This window comes from Artemia franciscana, chromosome 10, assembly GCF_032884065.1.
Source record: "Artemia franciscana chromosome 10, ASM3288406v1, whole genome shotgun sequence".
NCBI classification, from domain to species: domain Eukaryota; kingdom Metazoa; phylum Arthropoda; class Branchiopoda; order Anostraca; family Artemiidae; genus Artemia; species Artemia franciscana.
The window spans coordinates 16629033-16651498 of NC_088872.1; the positions used below are offsets into that span (position 1 = coordinate 16629033).

The window sequence follows — 22466 nt, forward strand, 5'->3', positions numbered from 1 at the left end:
TAATTAAGAGCACTCTCTCATGATTAGACTAATAGCAATGTTATTGACACTAGGCTACATTAATCTGAAAAACCACTCATTAAGTTTTAGGAAGAAAAACATTTACTAATGATTAAAGAACTCGTTTTCTAATTTATGAAATTCTCCTCCCTACAACAGCCAATATCTTATTTTGCGAAAGCAAAATAATAAGATTTAGTTATTTTATAAAATTTGACAAATAAAAGGACATTTTGGTATATTAGTGCTTTTACTAATTGATGAAATTGTGTCATTATATAATTAAAAGCACCATCTTGTGGTTACACGAATGGCAAAATCATTATTGACATTAAGCTGCTTGAATCAGGAAAAAAACCTTCATTAAGTTTCAATAATCCAAAAATGTACTAACGATTTAAATAACGTTTTCGAATTTCTGGAAACTTCTTCCCTAAAACAGTCAATATCTACATCACCCAATGGCAATCAATCTCTTACTATTATTCTATATATGTGATAAAAGTGGTCAATCGGCTGGACATAATTTAATTGAGAAAGGGATTATTTTACAAGAAGTCAATGAAATGAAAGTAAAGTAAATGAAATGAAACAAAATTTTTCAAGGCAGTACAAAGACATTCTAGCTACTGAAAATTGTATTTTCATAAGTGAAACATGGGACCCGTACCCCATAACAGAGGTAGTTCCAATTCTTTTAAAAAGGTAGAAAAGTGTATGTTTGGATGACTGGACAAAAATTTCGGCGGTTCTCTCCGTCCTTTAAAACTATTAAATGAAAAAAACAAGTTTTTTTAACTGATAGTAAGGAGCGACATTAAAACTTAAAACGAACAGAAATTACTTCGTATATGAAGGGGGCTGCTTCCTCATCAACGCTCCGCTCTTTACACTAAAGTTTGACTCTTTCTCTCAACTCCTAATTCTAAAAAAGTAAAACATTTTAGCGTAAAGAGCGGGGCATTGGTGAGGAAGCAGCCCCTTACTTTCAGTTAAAAAACTTGTTTTTTATATTTAATTTTTGAACGTTTTTGAATTAATGCATGTTTTGAATTTGGCTCTCCGCAGAGGAATAATTAAAACGAAATTTGTATTTTTTTTTTTTTTTGGTTAAATGGCTTTCTCATAGTTTTGATCGAATGATTTTGAGAAAAAAGGAGCGGGGGAGGAAACCTAATTGCCCTTCGATTTTTTGGCTACTTAAAAAGGCAACTGGAACTTTTAATTTTTTACGAATGTTTTTAATAGTAAAAGATATACATAACTTATACATTAGCTTACGTAACGAAATTTTGTGTTCTCATGTTTTCAATACATATATGAGGGAGTTCACCCCCTCGTCAGTACCTCGCTCTTTACACTAAAGCTTTAATTTTGTCCCAATTCATTAAGAATAACCCCTGAATCACAAAACCGTAGAATAAATAGTTGAAATTACTAAAAATACTTTAGCGTAAAGAGCGAGGTATTAGGAGAAGGTGAGCCCCTCATATGCGTAATAATTTCTGTTCGTTATATGTTTTAATGCTGCTCCTTACTTCCAGTATAAAAAACTTTTTCATATTTATTTTTTCATTGTTTTTTTTTAATAATGCTAGAAAATCCTGCGCTCCCTTCATGGAAATTTTCTTCCTCCATGACAAATTCCTCTATGGAAAGTTCCCCCAACATATCCCTCTCTTCTCAACCCCTCCCCCAACCAAAAAATCCTCCTGAAAACGTATGTACACTTCCCAATAACCATTACTATATGTAAGCACTGGTCAAAGTTTGTAACTTGTAGCTCCTCCCACGGGGACTGTGGGGGAGTAAGTAATCTCCAAAGACATAGTTATAAGGTTTTTCGACTACGCTGAATAAAATGGCTATCTCAGAATTTTTATTCGTTGACTTTGGGAATATAAATAGCGTGGGAGGGGGCCTAGGTGCCCTCTAAATTTTTGGTAACTTAAAAAGGGCACTAGAACTTTTCATTTCCGTTAGAATGAGCCCTTTCGCAACATTCTACTTGGTCGATACGATCACCCCTGGGGAAAAAAACAAACAAACAAACAAATAAACACGCATCCGTGTTCTGCCTTCTGGGAAAAAAAAAAAAAAAAAACAAAATTCCACATTTTTGTAGATAGGAGCTTGAAACTTCTACAGTAGGGTTCTCTGATACGCTGAATCTGATGGTGTGATTCGTTAAGATTCTATGAATTTTAGGGGGTATTTCCCCCTATTTTCTAAAATAAAGTAAATTTTCTCAGGCTTGTAACTTTTGATGGGTACGACTAAACTTGATGAAACTTATGTATCTAAAATCAGCATTAAAATACGATTCTTTTGATGCAGCTATTGGTAAAATTCCATTTTTTATAGTTTTGGTTACTATTGAGCCGGGTCGCTCCTTACCACAGTTCGTTAGCACGAACTGTTTGATTTAGTATTGGCAAATTAAAATCAGTTTTGTCCGGTTTATTTATGGTAATTTTATACTTTTGTAAAATATTGTGAGAATGCAATCGCCCAGAATTGTTTAGTTTGACAATGTGATCCTGATCTCTGCCTTTCAACCTAACAACTTTAACCTGATAATCCCCTGCCCTATTTCTCTATTGGCATCAATGATAATTCCCTCCCCTATTTCTCTACTGGCGTCAATAATTATGAGTTTTTCAATTCAATTTTAAACTATGTGGCAAATAATGAAAGACTGAATTTCAAGTTTTATGGAAAAATATGTCGGTGCCATAAATTAAAAAAAAAAAAAAAAAAAAAAAAAAAAAAAAAAAAAAAAAAAAAAAAAAAAAAAAAAAAAAAAAAAAAAAAATCTAGAATCGACAATTTGGGGATAGAATAAGAAATGACGGGGGAAAGTCCATAAGACGGTTCATTTTTTGCCCACCTTTCCAGTGTTGTTGAATCTTTCTATGACTTGCAACAAATCAGAATTGATCCAGTCTACCGGATGATTCTTCTCAGGGGAAGAAGGGGGCGCTTATGCAATTGCCCAGAAAATATTCACAAAGGCATTTTAAAAAAAGGCATTTTAACGAAGACCTTTTTAACTGTCGAATTTCCGCCCTCCGTTCCTCGTAGGTGCCCATTGATGATAGTCGAGATCAAACTATTATAACAAGATCCGAACAGGCAAAGCAGGCTCAACCGGCATCATAATCTTGCACCAGAGCTGCCATCCAGTGACAAAAAACCACTGCATTTTAGTGATTTTTCTGGTTGATTTAGTGATTTTCTTCGATAATCTAGTAATTTATGTGCAAATTTAGTGGTTTTTTGTTTACGCAATATAAAAAAAAATCACTATAAATAGTGATGAATCACTAGGGTTGGCAATCCTGTCTTGCACACGCTAACATTTGCCCAAAAAGTAATGAACTCGGTTGAGCCTAGAGGGGAGTCAGCAACGAGGGAAATGTACCGTGCTTTAGCTGCCCGAATTACTTTAATGCCCAAAGAACTACCAAAAGGTGTTGCCAGTTCCACAATTTTTAACAATTTCTTTAAAGAAATCCTCTTTTTGGACGGTGCAGGGAGACCAGATGGGGAGCTAGTAAATCAAATTTTCCTTAGTTTATTAAAAAAAAAAGATGCAAGTCGTATCCTTAGACAAACTACAGCTGAAAATAAAAGTATCTGTTGCAATTTTTTATCACGATTTATTTTGATGAGACATATTCTATGAAATTCAGGAACAGAAATTTACTTTTTCAAAAGTGGTACGACGTCCTTGTATAAATGAATTTGATCAAGGAGATTGCCAGTTAATATAGTTTTTTGCCTTTAAAAGTAAAAATTATTAACTATATAATTTATATCAGATAAAAGTATAAATATAAATTGGAGGAAAGGCAGATTTATCAAGCAAATATGCTCAAATATACAAAAGTATAAGGTGGGGGGTTATGTCTTATCAAAAAGGGGGAAACGAAAGATAGCCCTTTAAAACTAGGCACGAAAAGAAGGTATTAGGCTACTTCTTTTAAAATGTATTTCTGGTGAAGAACCCACAAAATCAAAAATGTCACTGAAATACTTCATGCAGTCCAAGATAATACGTTTCCAAGAATAAGATTGGGTGACCTCATTTATGACCTCATTTCTAATACGTAAAAATAGTCTAATTAGTGAAGAAAACACCTTTTTTTTCAAACCATTCAAATTCGTATATTTGATAAATATAGATCAAAATAATAACCTGCTTTATCAATTTTTAAATATATGAAAGCTAAATTTTGCAGTTTCCATACCAAAATTCCTCCTTAGTTCCATAGTTCCCTCTGACTTAATCCCAATGTCATCTAGAATTATGCCGCAAACTATAAAGTTAATTGTAAAAATGTAAATAGAAATATTAGTTGTAATTTTGTCTTTTTTCTTCATTTTGTTGGTATGTTCCGGCCGATGATAGAGGAACTTCTTTTACTAAAAGATAACAATTAGTATATTCGTGTGTTTCTGTTTATTGTTCAGGTTTAAAACCCAGCCTGGCTTTATTTTTATTTGAGGGCGCTTTCCGAACTGTAATAATATAGTTAGGTATTAACTATTCTTTTCTTTTACTGATATAGGCATTCAGGGTGATTTTGGTCTTCGTGGGGCACCAGGAGCAGATGGACTGAATGGGGAACCGGGTCCACAAGGGCCACCAGGCTTACCGGTAAGTTATTTAAACCTTAATCAAAGCGTCTTTCTTAATTACCTTCATTTATCACTAAGATTTAGCCGTAGATGGAGCCATTCATCAACGTTATTACTTGCAAGGTGTGATCTTAATAAGCTAGTGAAGTTTGCAACCAAACTCCCGCAGATATTTTTTACTAAATCAAAGTGATCTGATATGCGCTTGAATAATTAGTTTTGTTATTAGACCTGTAAGAAATTTGTGAGCATCGTATTAGATGGGATGGGTCTTATATTACGTGATTCATATATGGCGTTCATGGTACACGCAAAGCTTGGATCCGTCAAAGATTTTGGTTACCCGTCTCAGAAGTTCACAGATCAACTTAAAGTTAAGACAATCATTTGTAGCAATTTCGGATATGTAAAATACATGTGCTACATTTTGTGTATCCTCGTAGGCGAGATGTACTTGCATGATAACATAAACCTTCTATGTACCTTAATTACAAGCTTAATTACAAGCTTTTAAATGTATCTTAATGAGCTCATATTTTTCTTATTTGTCCATCGTTCAACTAGTTTCCCTCGAGTGCATTCGTAGACAAGGTCCTCGGGAGTGTATGCACAGGGAGGGGGACCCAAGGCCTGACTGTCTCTCCCACCAGAAATCCTAAGTATTTCCAAACTTCGGGGCACTTCTTACTCGAACCATCGATTATTTTTAATATTTAAACAAAAGGGCTCGAAAAAACGTTCATGTGTACGTGCCTCACAGTCATGATTTTATGCAACTATAATCATTAGAGAGTTCAAATATTGAACCCTTTAATGATTATTTAATGCATCCTAGATTGTTGTTAATACGTTAAACAAAACCCTGAAGATAAGATAAGATTTATTCATCATGAAATACGCATACAATATTACATTTTAACTATTTCCCCAAAGGCTCTTTGGCCTGTAAAGAAGGAGGAAGACAAACGAGTCACTTACTCAGAGAAGAAACGAAAATATAAATAAAATAAAGACTATAGAAAATAAGTAAATAGACTGAATAGACTAAATTAATTAAGTAGATAAGTAGATTAAATAGACTCCAATGAAGAAATAATAAATATATATACATATATAAATAAAAATAAATAAACAGATAAAATAACTTCTAAGAAGCCAAAGAATTTTTAACAATTTTTTTGAACAAATTTTATCTATGCAATATTTTATCTAATTAGCCATTTGTGAGGACAAATCCAAGGACCTACTTTGTGCTTACAACCGCACAGATTTACAACTAGTTACAGATAATTGTAATTGTCTATTTGTTAATACACAATTTTAAAATACATTTTAATGAGCTCTTATTTCAATAATTTATTTTCCTTTTTTAATTCTAGGGTCAACCAGGTACTAAAGGAGAAAAAGGTGAATACGGTGATATTGGCCCCCCAGGACTCATGGGCCCCCCTGGCCTTCCAGGACCACCAGTAAGCACCCTTATTCATTTCAAAGTGAATATTTATGTTAATATGTTGTTGAGCTATCCTGAAAAAATTTTGTTTTTAAGTTAAGACAAGACAGAAATAATACTTTATTTCCATAAAATTGTACCACTATTCAAAAAATCAAGCTTATTATAAGAAACATTACAAAACTATCACAGTGTATTAGAAAATATAATACACGCATCTATCACTCTAAACAAAAACGACACCGAGCTATTTATTTTTTTTTCATTTGTTATTTAATTTAACATTTTTCTTTGTAATGTGATTTTTTTTTCAAGTTGTCTCTTTTTTCAATATTGTTTGCTGTTTTTGTTGTTTTTTTTTCTGTTTTTCTGCACTGAAGATACCTGGGTAAAGATCTTTTCCTGTTTTTTGCTTTCGTTACGAGAAGAATAAATACGTAGGGATATAAAAATATCAATCACTAAATAGAAATGAAGTTCAAGCGTTCCGGTTTCTCACATTTTATTTTCTATTAATTGTTTTCCAGACAAGCAATAAATCTTCTGCATTCCCCGTTTCTCGTGATCATAATAAATTAGCTGATCAAATTATGAATTAAATTATAAAAAGTAAATTAGATTTGCCTTTCAAAGGTAATCAACAAAGAAGGTTTTTTGCTTTTAAAATTATGGTCTTATATTAGTTATTATTACGTGTCTATATATTTTGGACATATGTGTGCACAGGTATAACCCTTAGCGTTTGGGGTCCGAAATTTGCCGGGGGGGGGGAGCAAAACAAAAATTACATTTTTAGGTAATGCTTTTTGCGACTGTGTCCATTGGTCGCATTTCAAGGGGATATAAGTTAAGGGGAAGTGTTAATTTTGTGTGAATACGGCTAGGTGAAGAAGCTTGCCGAAGGATTTGGTTTTGTTTTGACTTTTTTAATTGACTGAATAATTATTTCTTCTAATGAAAACAACTACTTCTTCGATGTTTTCACGGCAACTAAATGGAAGAGGGTTTGATTTATTACCGATAAAAATAAATGAAAACAAATATCACATCAATCACTCTAAATAGAAAGATATCAAGTCTTTTGATTGCTCTCTCTGTTCACCTTTCCATAAGTTTTTTTTCTGGCAAAGTAATAAAATGAAAGTAAAGATTGAAAGTTAGAACTTAAAATTAACAAAAATGATCCTGTATAATGGGGACTTCCGCCCTCTCCCATAAGCCTCAAAGTTTAACTTAGACCTTAGTGAGAGTAAGTTCAGGGTCTCAACGTCCATATTGCACGCTTATTCCAAATACACTCATCTAACTTAGGCGAAGTTGGAGGTAAATCCCTCTAAGTACCTGTCTAGAGGACCTTTCAAAAAATTTTGGAACCTTTTACCTAAAATATACTTCTGGTGGCTTCAGACAGCCCCCTCCCCCTCCCCCCAAAAGATAAAAGATGAATTGACATCCGTCTAATAGCTCGTGTACAACTATGTAATACTGTGTGATTGTTAGTGTCACTGTATGAACGGTCAACAATAACCGGTCATTTCTACGGACTTCATTTATACTTACTGACAAGTACGCCACTGAATGGCAATATGACCTCTGAAAATTTGATACCATGTAAATTTTTTGATGGCTTTTAACCGATTAGTCATTTCAGATTTCCGTTCGATGGCATTTTGGTCTTAGTTGAGTCAAACTTGTCATTTTGTGGTACAAAATGGTGAACGATCCACAATTTTTGGTAGACTACAAAATTTCGCAGCCACTGGTTTACTACAATGCCATCTGGTTAAAAAAAGCAACTAAACTGAATTCTTAACCATCCTTCTCGGAAAACACATAAATTTTGTATTTTTTCACATAGGAATGTCATGCTGTCGGTTTAAATCTGTTGGACAGTTTTAATTTGATGGTGCAATTTTTATTAATAGCATCATCTCATATTCAGGGGTGTTTTCACTCTTTTATAAAATTTCGCAAATCTTCAAACAGTAGATTTATAGATAATTCTAAATCTAATGATTTATCAAACAATTCGTGGTAACGAACTGTATGTAGTAAGGAGCTACCCGGCTCAATAGTAACCAAAACTCTAAAAAACGGAATTTCGATACCAATAGTTACATCAAAAGAATCGTATTTTAAGGCTGATTTTAAATATACAAGTTTCATCAAGTTTGGTCTTACCCATCAAAAGTTACGGAACTGAGAAAATTTGCCTTATTCTAGAAAATAGGGGAAAACACCCCCTAAAATGTATAGAATCTTAACGAAAATCACATCACTAGATTCACCGTATTGGAGAACCCTACTGTAGAAGTTTCAAGCTCCTATCTACAAAAATTGTATTTTGTATTTTTTAATTTGTATTTTTTGCCAGAAGACAGATCACGGATGATCGTATCGACCCAGTGGTCCTAGAATATTGCGACAGGGCTCATTCTAACGGGAATGAAAGTTCTAGTGCCCCTTTTAAGTGACCAAAAGAATTGGAGGGCACCTAGGCCCCCTCCTACGCTAATTCTTTTCCCAAAGTCACGGATGAAAATTCTGAGATAGCCATTCTATTCAGCGTAGTGGAAAAACTTTAAAATTATGTCTTTGGGGACGACTTGCTCCCCCACAGTCCCCGTGGGAGGGGCTACAAGTTACAAATTTTGACCAGTGCTCACATATAGTTATGGTTATTGGGAAGTGTACAGACGTTTTCAGGGGGATTTTTTTGGTTGGTGGGGGAGGGATTGAGGGAAGGGGGTTATGTGAGAGGAACTTTCCATGGAGGTATTTGTCATGGGAGAAGAAAATTTCCATGAAGGGGGCGCAGGATTTTCTAGCATTTAAAAAAAAAATGAAGAAATGAATATGAAAAAGTTTTTTTCAACTGAAAGTAAGGAACATCATTAAATTTAAAACCAAAAGAAATTATTACGCGTATGACGGGTTCACCTCCTCCCAATACCTCGCTCTTTACGCTTAAGTATTTTTAGTAATTTCAACTATTTATTCTACGGCCTTTGTGATTCAGGGGTCATTCTTAAGCAATTGGGATAAAATTTAAGCTTTAGTGTAAAGAGCGAAGCACTGACGAGGGGGCGAACCCCCTCATATACGTAATAAAAAGATACGAATATAGATGTTCGTTACGTAAGCTATTTCGTAAGTTACGTATATCTTTTACTAATAAAAACGTTCGTAAAAAATTAAAAGTTCTAGTTGCCTTTTTAAGTAACCAAAAATTGGAGGTCAGCTAGAGCTCCTCCCCCGCTCCTTTTTTCTCAAAATCATTCGATCAAAACTATGAGAAAGTTATTTAGCCAAAAAAATAAATATGCAAATTTTGTTTTAATTATCTATCTGCGGAGAGAAAAAAATCAAAACATGCATTAATTCAAAAACGTCCAGAAATTAAATAAAAAAAAGTTTTTTAACTGAAAATAAGAAGTGGCATTAAAACTTAAAACGAACAGAAATTACTCCATATATGAAAGGGGCTGTTCCCTCCTCAACGCCCCGTTCTTTACTGTTTTAAAAAGTAGAGTTGAGAGAAAGAGTCTTTAGCGCAAAGAGCGGGGCGTTGAGGAGGGAACAGTCCTTTCATATACGGAGTAATTTTTGCTCGTTTTAAGTTTTAATGTCGCTTCTTGCTTTCAGTTAAAAAACACTTGTTTTTTTTTTTTTATTTAATGCATATATGGAATAAACATGAAAGCTGAATTATTCTGATATCACGCACACACTGTTCACAAATTCTCGTTTTATAGTTTTGATTTCTATTTACAAATGTTAATGACAATGCACGGTTCGATAGATATATTGATATACAGATGGTTTATTGATCCAAAAAAGACTGTTAAATCATCCAAATTAGGTAGGGGTCTTTTCCCCATTGGTGTTCCTCCAAAATGTCAAGATTTCAAATTTTTTATTGAAACAATTATTATAAACAAATAATCACATAACACTGCAACCATAACAAGAATACTACATAATAAATATTTGTTATGTGTCCGCTATAATTTGGTCTGTTTCTTTTCTTAATTTCATCCCCCCGATCCTAAAATTGACTCCTGCCTACGCGCCTTTTGTAATTTCTTCCTAAACTATAGTCCGTTTTTCAAAAGTATTTAACCTTTTTTCATTTTTTGCTTTGGCTTTAAGAGATATGATGATCTTTACGTGCTGTTTCCGTTGAAAGAATTCCTTCAAAAGAATGTTGTCGAAATGCGAGAATAAGAAGAAAAGGAGAATTTGAGTCTTAACGCATTGTTCCAAGAAATGGAATGTATTTATTGCATCGTAGTGATTTTTGGGATTTCTTTTCCTAAAATAACCTTTTTTTTTTCAGGGATACCCTGGAGTCAAAGGTGACAAAGGGGATAAAGGAGAGTCGGTAAGTGAATTTCCAACGTTCTTAGGTATAAGGATATTAAATAAAAAGTAAAAGAAAAGAAAATAAAAATTATAAGATTAAAAATGAGCTGTGAGAAATGATGAGAAATATTTATACAACGACTAAACTTCATAAAATAGTTTACAAAATTGCCGAAAAACTTAAAAGGAAGATGGAGAAGTATTGATGCCTCGAAATTTTTAGATTTTTCCTCTAATATCTCATATTTTTCATATATTACAACTGCTTTTTGCTTATGTTTCTACTGTGAGCTACCTCCTCCTCCTTAGATGTCGCACTTGAGATAAATCACTGCGTGTGTTGGTGGTCGGAATATCATTTCATGAAAAAATTGAAATTGGTGGTGAAATAAAAAGAATCGGTGTTGTGAAAGGACGAAAAAAAAAGAGTCCGGTATCAGGAGAAGGGACAGGGGATTAAATTTGAAAGTATGTAAAAAAAAAAATGTTGAAATTTATGAAAAATAAAGGAAATCATAACAAAAAGAATAAAGAGTAGGGGTAGATATAAAAATTTCTATCCTCTGTGTAGGTACATGTCCCAAAAACTATATTTTGAAGTATATTTGTCACATAGTACTAATTTTGACAAATGCTCCTACATTCCAGATTTGAATTTGCAGCTATTTGGATTCCTGATTATTGATACATTTAAAAGTAAAAAGATGCGTGAAAATTTATTACGAACATAAATTACACTAACTTTAACATAAAGAGCAATTAATTAATACTAGTAAGTTTTATTCTAAATGCGAGGAAACTACCATCCCGAAGTTTTAGCTAAATTATAACTTTGCTTTGATGAAAGTAATAGCCAATCCAGAAAGTTAAATTTTTTTTACGGTGGTTCAATAATGAATTTGCTTATTTAGGTGTAGGCCTGTTTGCTTTAAGGTATCTTCCGGTTGCAAAAATACGGAAAGCTGTAAAGCTTTCACTCCAAAGGTTGGGCAAGACAGTAAGTAAATAAAACACTGGTATTTATTAACGTGTTATATTTATTGCCTTCTAGCAAGCCTTCAGTATAGTGTAAACTAAAATTTCAAATAAAAATCTTGGACTAAGGGGGTAGACATCTCCTTTATTTTTGAACATCTAATTTTTTTAGTTTTAATTTCATTCTAAAAGTGCGAAATGTGTTTTAGGCTCGTCTATAATTTGCTCATAAAGGGAAAATTATAGACTGTATTTTGTAGACTATAGTGTGTATGCACGCGGATTTGCTAAAGAACAAAATACAACGCTGAATGGATGTGTCCCCTGGAGAAATGGTAAATTTTCAAATTATGTCTGATACCTAAAATCAAAGGTCTGTCTAGTAAATTTTGGTATTTTGTAATTCTGGCCCGGTTTGAGCCAAAATCGTCGCTTTTCCACATAAATATATGAAAATAACAGTTCATTGACTACTACTTAGTAATCATGGAGTACTAATAGTCTCCTACTTAAAAGACCATACAAACTAAAAAAATAATTCAAATGGGCCTTCTCACTGTTTATCGTGCCTATTGGCTAAATATGATTGCCCCTGGAAAGTTCATAAACTTTTTTTTGGGGAGGAAGGGGGGATGAAATTCAAAAATAGAGCTCTAGGTTGCAATTATTAAGGAGGCTCTTTGGACAATTCTGAAAGTTAGTGAGATGCCCACTGCCTTGTCTCCTTGTGAAGGTAAGCAAATGGGTTTAATCTTCCTTCTTCGGGTCAAAATTTTTCTGCAATACCCGGATATTTGCTCCTTCCTTCTCCTTTTGTTTGAAGGAATTTTAATTCACTTCAAAGAAAGGGAGGTTAAGGGGTAAACCCTGCCCGTCTGCTGCAAATTCATCTAAAGGATCTCTTGCCATGATTTAAAAAATTTGGTCCTGGAAAAGCCCCTTTTAAGTTTGGGTACCGCTTCCCTCTCACTTTAGCAGAAAGATTCAATAAAGCTATCTACTTCTGTACATGAATTAAGGAACTTCAAGTTGAATCAACTTTCAGATGAAGATTTCAGATTCTTAACTGAAATAATCGAGATTCAATGTTCTTCATTTCAACAGAAAAAACTCTTTGATTTCCCAAAGAATTTATGGATATGAAGCCATATGTTTATGGATATGTATATATGATTTATCGATATGAATAAATGGTTATAACATATGTTTATGGATATGAAGCCATAAACGGCTTCATATCCTGTAACATAGTGGGTTACACATATACCATTGTAACAGATTGTACTTGAATCTTTGTTATAAATACCATACCGTATGCTTGCAAGGAGAAATGTTTTTCTAATGAATCCTCCACTAAAATATATACACATCGCAACCGAGGATTCGGTTGCGAGTCCCGATTCGGGATTTAAGTTCCCTTTTGACCATTTTTCATGGACTATTTGTATTTTGGACACATTTTTATACAAAATGTAAACTTTAACGTAAAGTCCTGGAGTAGTTTGGGCAGGTGCACTCCTCATACCTACATTATATTGAACATGATATTAAAGCCGAACAGAAATTACATAAAACAAAACTAGTTTTCAAATGAAAGTAAAAAAGATAAATTGAAAACAAAACTAGTTTTCAAATGAAAGCAAAAAAAAATTAAAACTAACAGAAAATGTCCTGTATAATAGAGGGACTGATACTTTTACGATAAAGTGGCTTTTTTCACAGTAATTCAACTATGAATGCTCTTATACAAGAGAAATATAGAAAGCTTTCTTATTAGAAACCTTGTTAATAGTAGCTAAAACCATAAAATCAGAAAACCCAAAATAAAATGTCGAAAGAATCCACTTTTTGCGGTGATTTTAAAAAGTAAGAAAATCCTTATATTCAATATATATTCACACAGCTTCGAGAGTTATATTACGAGCTTTTTTATTTCGAGCTTTTTATTTATTTCGAGCTTTTGAGCTTATTTATTCTCGTTTGCTCTGAATGACTGAATTTTTAACTCAAATTCTTTGACAGATAATTGGTAATTAAACACTTATAGGAACCAGTTTGCCATGTTTGTTGAAATATTGAATAGTCTCATTAAAGTAGCTGTGCAGCTTTAGCTTAAAGGGAGGGGGATTGAGGAGCCAACATCCCTCCCCCATCATTATGTAGGATAGGTTCTGTTCGTTTTAACTAATAAGGTCGATTTTTTACTTTTATTTTATTTTTATATGTTCCCATAAACTAATCTGAACTGGAGTTTTTTTTTTGTACCATCCGAAGACATTGCGTTCTCAGGAGTTGGGTATTTATATACCCAATGCAATCTTCATAGCATTTAAACTGATCGATCATCTCAGAATTTTCGCTGTATGGGATTTTGGCTTTGTGTCGACCAAAATTATTGCTCGTTCAACAAAATGGCTAGAAATGGTAATTTTTTTGCGGGTTCAAGTTTGAATGGGAACTTTTTCAACCTTTACAATCTATAACTCGATATGTTTACCCCGCCGAAAAAGGACCCATCCTTGACTATGCTTCTAAGTTAAAACACATGTTTCATATTTTTAAATACAAGGCTGAAATATCCGCTTTGGGAATCTTAGACATATTGGGCTTGATTCTCATAAAGATTGTATCGCTAGTTGGTACGTTTTTCAATATTTCCAAAATTTCTTATGTGAATTTTCTTAGGTTTGTATTTTTTGTTAAATGACTTTGAATATAAAGATTTTCTTACTTTTTAGAATCACTGCAAAAAGTGGATTCTTTCGACATTTTATTTTGGGATTTCTGATTTTATAATTTTAGCTACTATTAACAAGGTTTCTAATAAGAAATCTTTCGAATTAGAAAGCTATATAATTATTGTTTAATGCCATGAACAGTTTGATTGCAAAACAAGTCTAATACACTCAACAATCCTAAGAAACAGCATGAGGAAATAAGGGGAAACAACAACTGTTTTATCTTTTTTTTGAGTTTCCAAACCCCGCCTACGCCCTGCTTAAGTAAACTGTCGCATTCTTTTCTTTTGCTAACTTAATTGTCTTTCAGAAAATTAGTCGTGCAAATATATTAATCTTGGTTCATTCTTTTGCTAAAGAAATACGAGTTTCAGAAAAAAAAAAAAATTTTATTTTAAGAACCATAGCTGTCACCAAGATTAATTGATGTGGCATATATAATAAATCAAAATTGATGCGGTTTCTTTATGTTTTCTTAGCGGTAAACCTGTACGATACAATCAGTTTGATGAATATTTGTTGTCTGCAGCTACTTAAGCTTTACTGTATTCTTCTTTGGTATACAGAATGACACTATCATAGCTAAACATAAATGCATCTTAGATTAATTTCAACTAGTTACATATGAACATATTTACAACACTTCCAGTCTTAATCCAATGGCTTTATGATAATCTCTAGGCTAACTTCTAACTATGAGGGGAGCTAATTTCCCCCTTAATTGGATTGATTAAAACTAATATACTTTGAATTCGAAATTTGATATGCGCATCATTAAAATATTTACTACAAACCGTAACGAACTGGATGTAACCACCATTTCATTTCAAGAGTGGGTTTAATTCATTTCAGGTTACTGGGAAACTTAGGCCTCTACCATGTGTTTGTGCCAAGCAGGTCTATTATTGGCCACATTTCTGTTATTGGAGATACTATAACAAAGAAAGATTGAAAATTACAATGGGAGGGGGAGTTACTATTCGTTAGAAATATAACTTGAATTTCGTGTTGTTTGTTACATCGCTATCATTACTTAACTTTTTATTGCTGTTGTTTCTCTGTAGCAGGATTGTACGTTACTTTTACATTGTAATTTGCATACTATTTCCCCTATTTATACTTAGGCAGTGCTTTTTTGCTAGTTTTACGATACACTTAATTCGGCAAATTTACACACAAACCAAGTTACGTAGTAGCTATAAGAAGTAATCTTAGGATACTTGAAATGAGGCTATAAATTCGAACAAGATACAGTGGAACGAATCTCTTCTTTTTGTCTTGTTAACTTTTTTTTGTATAACTTCAAGTCCTGAACTGCTGTGAATAGTCAACATTTACATGTTCAATCATATTGTTGAATGTTCTTGTTGTGAGGTCTTTTTTTATACAACCTTAAATTCTGTGGTAGTCTGTCAACGATTTTTTGATCAATCTAATTATAAAATTTGCTGAGTTAGGAGTCTGAAGTAATAAAAAAAACAATTGAGATGCCGTGATTTTTTATTTTTCTCCTTGTACTTAATATTGTCTCTGATTAAGTGGTATGTCATGATTTTTAATTCATTTTGTAAATGATCCCCAGTTTTGGCATTTGGAACTTTGGTGACGATAAATTGATTTACTGTATAAGGAGATAATGTAATTTCAACAATCACCTTCCCTCTTAGATATGTTTCTTCAAGTAACATGTCACAAAAGAGATACAAGGATGCTATGAATTGAGTTGCTCCACGTACAAAAAATTGAAAGCTTTACCTACTCTTCGCTAAATTCAGAAATTCATTATAAACAATGCGTTCATGCCTAGAACAAGAGAATTAACACTTAATAGAAAAAAAGTAAATCTACAAAGGATGTGACAGATTTGGCTCAAAACTTGTTTCCGAAAAAATTAAACTTCAGTTGTATTTGAAGGTTAAGTATTAAAATGAACCTAGTACTTTTCTTTACTATTTCAGAAAGCCTATGCCCCAAGGTAACTGATTCACCGGCATTTGAGAGGTTCTCCTGATTTTGGGGCACGCCTTCCTCTTCGTATACTAATATTTGCCTTTTTTAAAGGAGATTGAAGATAAAAAAAAAAATCAAATAAAATTAAAGGGCGATATTGAAGCTTAGAAACTAATATAAATTATCTGTGAATGATGTGGCTGCCTGCTCAATATTTCTTGACGCCCCACTCTTCCCGGCAAAGTTTGACTCGGGCTTCTCTGAAAGCATTTATGAGGGCAACAAATACAGTCAATTGGTAACCGGAATTGTTGTACTAACCGATTGACTTTCAGATCAGTGAACTGAAAATTGTATTATTCTAAGCGAATGCTAGTAAACATACTATTTCATTCTAGAACTAGTGTTAAATATTTTTAGATACTTTTTATCAGATTGCTCTTATATTATGTCCATTCATTTTTGAAAGGTACAACATCTCTAGGGCACTAATTGTGAAAAAAGTCACACTTCAATATAAAGAATGGTGTTTCAGAGAATTACAGCCTTTCATATACAAGACAATTCATGTTCGTTTCAAGTTTTGATGTCACCCCATAATTTCATTTGAAAGAAATCTATTTTTATTTAGTTGGTACACACTATAAAAGCAACAAACATTACACAGTGCATTCCAGGTAATCTTAGAATTCAGGGGACTATCACTGACTTTTATGTTTTTGAAAAGTTTATCCATAATAAAAAGGATAGATAAGGTCATGCATCTAACAAGTTAATCAGCCTGGCTCATATTATGTGGATTAGCTCATGCAAAAACAATATGTAAAGTAATTCTTATCTTTCCCATGGGTAGTCGAACATATCACCGATCCTCCTTGGTCTATTAGTACCTTCTCCTTGGTCTAAATAGTAAAATGTTGGCCAATAAATGTACTTTGTGTGGCTTAATTACCCCCCTCCCTCTCTCTCCCTCTAGCATTAGATCCTCAACGCACAGGATTATCGATCTCGAATTATCAAAGTCTCTACTTCAACGAGTAATTCTGAAGGTACGCCAACTCTCAAACTTCAGAGCAACTTTTTAGTTCTCAGACTTCAAAGGAATAACAACTAGAACATATGGAAGGGGATAAAACAGGTTAAACCCTGACTCTTCTGTTCGTTCCGTATTAAAAAAAAATGATTTTATCTGTAATCTACGTCAATTTTATTTTTATCTTTCGAACACTATACCTTGATAGTTTTTGACTCCGTATCAAAGGCGGTTTCAGGGGGAAGCCTTCCCGAGCGCAGCAATTTTAGGGGCGCAAAATTTCATATAAATAATTTAACAGTTATAATCATTTGGTGATTCTTAAAATTTTGTTTTATTAAAATAAAGTAGAGGGCACAGTTGACAGTAAGTATAAGCAAATTGAATCTGAAACGTTCATTTATTCCCTATCCTTTTCCGTATAAAATAAGAAAAGTCAGATTTAAATAAACGACATTTTTTCAACAAATAAGAATCGTGTTTTAAATGAAGTTTTTTGAGAGTCGGAGGGGGGGCTAAACCATGTTTTTTCCCAGGTGCAAGAGAGACTAGAACTGCTACTGCTCCGCATCCAGTCTGTAGTTTAATGTTTCCAAGCCCTTAGAATTGGGCATTTCAACCATTTTGGGGACCTTAAAGAATACGCCGGGAAAATTTTGAATAATTTTGTGTTTCCTTTTTGTTATAAGACGATTTAAACTAACTAAATCTTACGAAGGCTTCGTCGAAACTTAATTTTGATACTATTTTGAAAAGATTAAATTTTAAGGTTACTGGGTAGGGATTTCATGCCCGGTACCCTTTATGATAAAATAAGCTGAGGATTTTTATCGGAACTAAAATTACATGTAGAGCAAACACATAATTTATAATAAAAGAGTTTAAAAAGGAGATTTTATCAAATCATCTTATTTATATCTGATTGATTAGAATCTATCTATTAATCGATATAAAAAGATACTTTAATTGGCTTTTTGACGAGTCCAGCTTTATGAAAAAGTTCTATTTTATAAGATCGTAAGGACTGGGAATTTGTTCATTCAAACTGAATCCACAAACATTTTCGATCATCTTGTCGAACAAGACAATAATTTGCCAAAACATAGCCAAAATCTCAATCGGAAATTCTAAGACGGCCGATTGGTTTAATAATGCCGACCAGTTTGTGCTGATCGGCATAAAATGCCTTGTGTGAAATACCATTATTAGTGGTTTGGAGTCGTATTCCCCTTCTGATTGCTTCTGTCTAGTAGCGACGTATTTTTATTTTAATAAATTTATCTCCCATGTCATCTTCTCGGTGGCTTGGAGCCGTATGTCCCTTCATGATTTTTGTCGTCTCCAGTCGATATATGTCCACTGTTCCACTGACCCTCTCTCAAAAGTAAATACAGTGTCACAGCTCAACTTAAAAAAAAAGGTGAACAAAACGTTTCGATTTTTTTTTATTCTTTTCAAGATCCAATGTGTCCTGGAGTCCCAAGGTCCTTTGGCATTTCCCTAGGAATGTCCAGGATTTATTGAAATCGTGTTCGGCTTATAAATTGAAGCTGTAAACTTTTTTTCTGAAGAAGTTTTAGTAAAAAAAAGTTTATTGACTCTTAATGTTGTATAATTATATTTCAATTTAGATGGAGTTAATGTTCTGAAATCAAGGGCCAACTCCAAGGCCGTATCATGGATTTTTTTTTGGAGATTTTTTTCGGGGGGGAGGATACAAAAAAACTTTGAAAAACGCATCAACAGTTTTCTGTTATGCATTCTTGGTACGTTTCTACGAGTTGGGCAAACATTTTGAGGGGAGATGGGTCAAACCAACGCCTCTGGATAAGGCCTTGATCAACTCATATGCACCCTGACTAATTTTATAATAGCCTGACCCCATAGTATGCTAGATACTACTCAAGAGACATATAGAAGAAACATCTATCCAAATTCCAGATTGTTTTTAGTCAGACAATGCGATATTATCAAACAGGCGAGGTAACTTCTTTGTCTTGTTCTCCACCGTTTATTTGAATTAACCAATTTGTCAATTTGGCTCGTTTAATGCTCGGGCACTAATATAAAAATAGCTGACAAATACAAGCTATTTGGAAGACAAACTTCAAAACCTGTATCTTAGTGCCTGACCATCAAAAACCATCATCTTCAACATCCCATTTGAAAAGGATTAATAATGCAAATATTGAATACCAAAAGCCATCTGAACTGTGGTGTTTAGTTTCTTATTATGTAAAGTATGGACTTAAAAAAGGGAGATTACATTAAATCTTTGATGGGAAAGTAAAAACATCAATATTTTCCCTCGCTTTGCCATTGTTTGTATAAAATAAGAACAAATAAGTTTGAATCACAATTTGTAATGGTTGTTCTTTTAGATGATATCTTCCATTTACGCTTTGAATTCAGGGCGTGTTTACAGTTAACAGTATAGAATTCCGCCCCGCATATTATGACATTTCCAACATTTGCTATTCAAAAGCCCACTGGACTGTAAAACAGAAAACGTGAGAGGATTTTACACTCGGCTGATCATTCATATTTTATAGTTACAAACCAAACCATCATCACCATATTAGATCAGCGCGTTAATGCACAGACTGATATAGCTATATTTCTAGATTGGGAATGGCCTTCGCCCCATTATAATCAAGCGAGTAAGTGTTTATTGATGATGCAAAATTCAAGATATCCACCTATATTTGGAAGTAGAACCTCCTTTCGTTTGTCTGTGAAAATATAGAGGTGTTTCTAGGTGTTCATTATAGATTTCACACGCAATCATAACGCACAAGTAGAAAGTCTATCATTCCTTTTGCAGTAAAATTGTATCTTTTATTTATCAACAGATGTAACATGTTTCATTTCGTTACAAAAGTCCTTCAACTCAATTCACCATTATTACTAACCTGCACACAAGTGACTGCATAAAGGACATGTTGAAGGGCAACGAATAACCTTTTTTAATTATAGTTAATGAAAGAGGAAAGAAATAGCAATAAAGATCAATCCCCCCCCCCGCACTAATGTCTGTAAAATGTTGTCAATCGTTAGCGTATGTATCTTCGATTATTTGAGGTTCTTGTTTCTCAGAGCAAAATCTAGTCATACTAATGAAGGTGGCTTTTGATTTTAGTAGGTGAATTTAGTAGGTGAAGAATAGTTCAACCCCTCTCCCATGCCTACAAAAAAAAAATTAAGGGGAGGTGCTAGTGTAAATATGCCAAAGCCACAAAAACCAGGTAGAGTATATGACAGTTGAATAAAAGAAAAAAAATGCTGCTTTTTAAGATATTACCACGTAAATATACAACCTTTTAGACAAATGTGAATAGAGTGTGAGAAGCGTGAGATGGAGGGATACAAATAGAAAGCAAAATTAAAAAAAGTTAAGAAGCAAAATTTATAGGGGGGAAGACATAGAGGTAGAGAATTTTTTAGTCTCTAATGGAACATACCTTGTGATTAATTGAACATAATAAGTTGTTTTTATTGTTACTGCAATAAGTGGAGGGGCTAAAGATAGGTCCTTGGTGCTCAGCCCATCTTTATACTTTTTTTTAGGAATTTCTTTAGAAGTTTATATAGCTCATTATTTATATATGGTATACATATATGTAGAATGTAAAAAAAAATACTTCCGTGTGCGCCTCAGGCTTTCACTGCTCTAATCTTTCGGCAAACTCTGAATTTTTAAAATCCTTATATTAATAAATTTTCCTATAAACCTATGGGGTCCGGGCTCTAATACCGTATAATATTCTTTTACTTCCTCAGGAAACAGATCTTGGAAGTAAGATGAAGGCCTATTACCAAAAAATGTTGGACAAAAGGGCAGATTAAAGGGATATATTTGTGAATTATAGAAGCGCGTTGGCTCTTTTAAAAATTAGTGCCATAAGCAATAACCGCAGCTCTAAATAGATGGGGCCATATAAAGTAGCTAGTGTCTTTTTCTTCGCTACTTAAAGTTGAAGACATTCAAGTTGTTAGGCTACTTATCATACGCTAGCAATATTACTGCCTATGGTAAACTGCCAAAAATATTACAAGAATATTAAAGGCATTTTTGGTCTTATTGCAGTAAGATTCTATGCGATGCTATGTTTATGTACATATCTCTTAAACCTTTTCGCATATCAAGAATAAACACACCAATACGCATTTGGGCGAAAACTTCTCTACATGGGAAGTGCCATATTTAAGCAACCACATTTAATGATATAAAAATGATGAGAATACAAACAATTTTAGGGAAAAAGATATAACAATGAAAGCTTGATAAAAAAAAAGAAAAGAAAAAAGCGCAGTTCCAGGTTCTGAAAAGGATTTTCTCCCTAAATAATTCATTCCCATAACTTTAGTAGGCGTCAATGCCTTATAGTATAAAAAACCATGGTGCACGTTAATAAGCCAGTAGTGATTCCATAGAAAATTTTCTGCCAGGATTTTAAAAGGGATCTTTGCCCAAAACTTAAACAATGTGCCTGAAAGCAAATTTCAGTATTTATAGTTTAAGGAAGTTTATAATGAGCCAGAGCATTGCTAGTGTAAGGGTCACTTGAGTAATCTGTGATGTTAGTGAAGCTTGGCTTCTCAACTTTATAATTTCGTTTTGTTTTACATCTGTCAAGTTCCTTTTTTATCCTGCTAAAGTGTGTTTTAAATTTCATCATTTGACCGAGCATCGAATCTTAACTTCTTAACTTCTTAACTTTTCTTGATATATGCATGCCAATAGTTCAAATATATTGGGGAAATAACCCGTCAGAACTTTTGTCATCCAGCCTCTCCTCCCTCTTTGTTCCATCCCAAATGGCTCCTTCTTTAAGTAATACCAGCCCAAGTCCGTTTGATATATTTGTAAGGCCATAAAACTTTATAGCATCATAAAGTACATTTCAAATACAAAAGCCACATGGCCTATCGTTTATAAAAAATGGCCAAAACATTAACACTGACACATAAAGCTTTCCTTTTTTGAGATATCTATAAAGTTCTGTAACATTTATAATGTGTTCTACTTCCATTTAAAGGTAGTTGCTTGTTTTATTCACTTTTGCATGCCTTGAGATTTATATTCTTTTTTCCTTTTTTGCCGGCGTTCGCTTTGGGCCGTGCGCAGAAGTACAAAAAGCTTCGAAGAAGACAGGTAATTTTACTTTGGCTTAATTTATTCACACAAGCATGTAATGGGATGTTCAGCTTTCTTAATTTTATATTTAATTTCTTTTTCCTCTTTTCTTTTATTCACATTATACTCCGTTTTTCATGTGTATTATAACGGGTTATAAATAAATTCAAT

At 33.3% G+C, this 22466-nt stretch overlaps 1 protein-coding gene across 16 annotated transcripts in view; it reads left to right on the forward strand.

Moving 5' to 3' along the window:
• The window catches only part of LOC136031843 (collagen alpha chain CG42342-like), a 199011-nt gene that overhangs the window by 144238 nt on the left and 32307 nt on the right, over positions 1-22466 (forward strand). For 12 of the 16 annotated variants that reach the window (XM_065711681.1, XM_065711682.1, XM_065711688.1 and 9 more), the window contains 5 exons: positions 4575-4663; positions 6024-6113; positions 10437-10481; positions 19783-19818; positions 22263-22313. In XM_065711681.1, the coding sequence (XP_065567753.1) occupies positions 4575-4663; positions 6024-6113; positions 10437-10481; positions 19783-19818; positions 22263-22313 (311 nt within the window). Of the gene's footprint in view, positions 1-4574; positions 4664-6023; positions 6114-10436; positions 10482-19782; positions 19819-22260; positions 22314-22466 lie in introns of all 16 variants that reach the window. The other 4 variants (XM_065711687.1, XM_065711689.1, XM_065711683.1 and 1 more) reach the window with 4 other exon arrangements.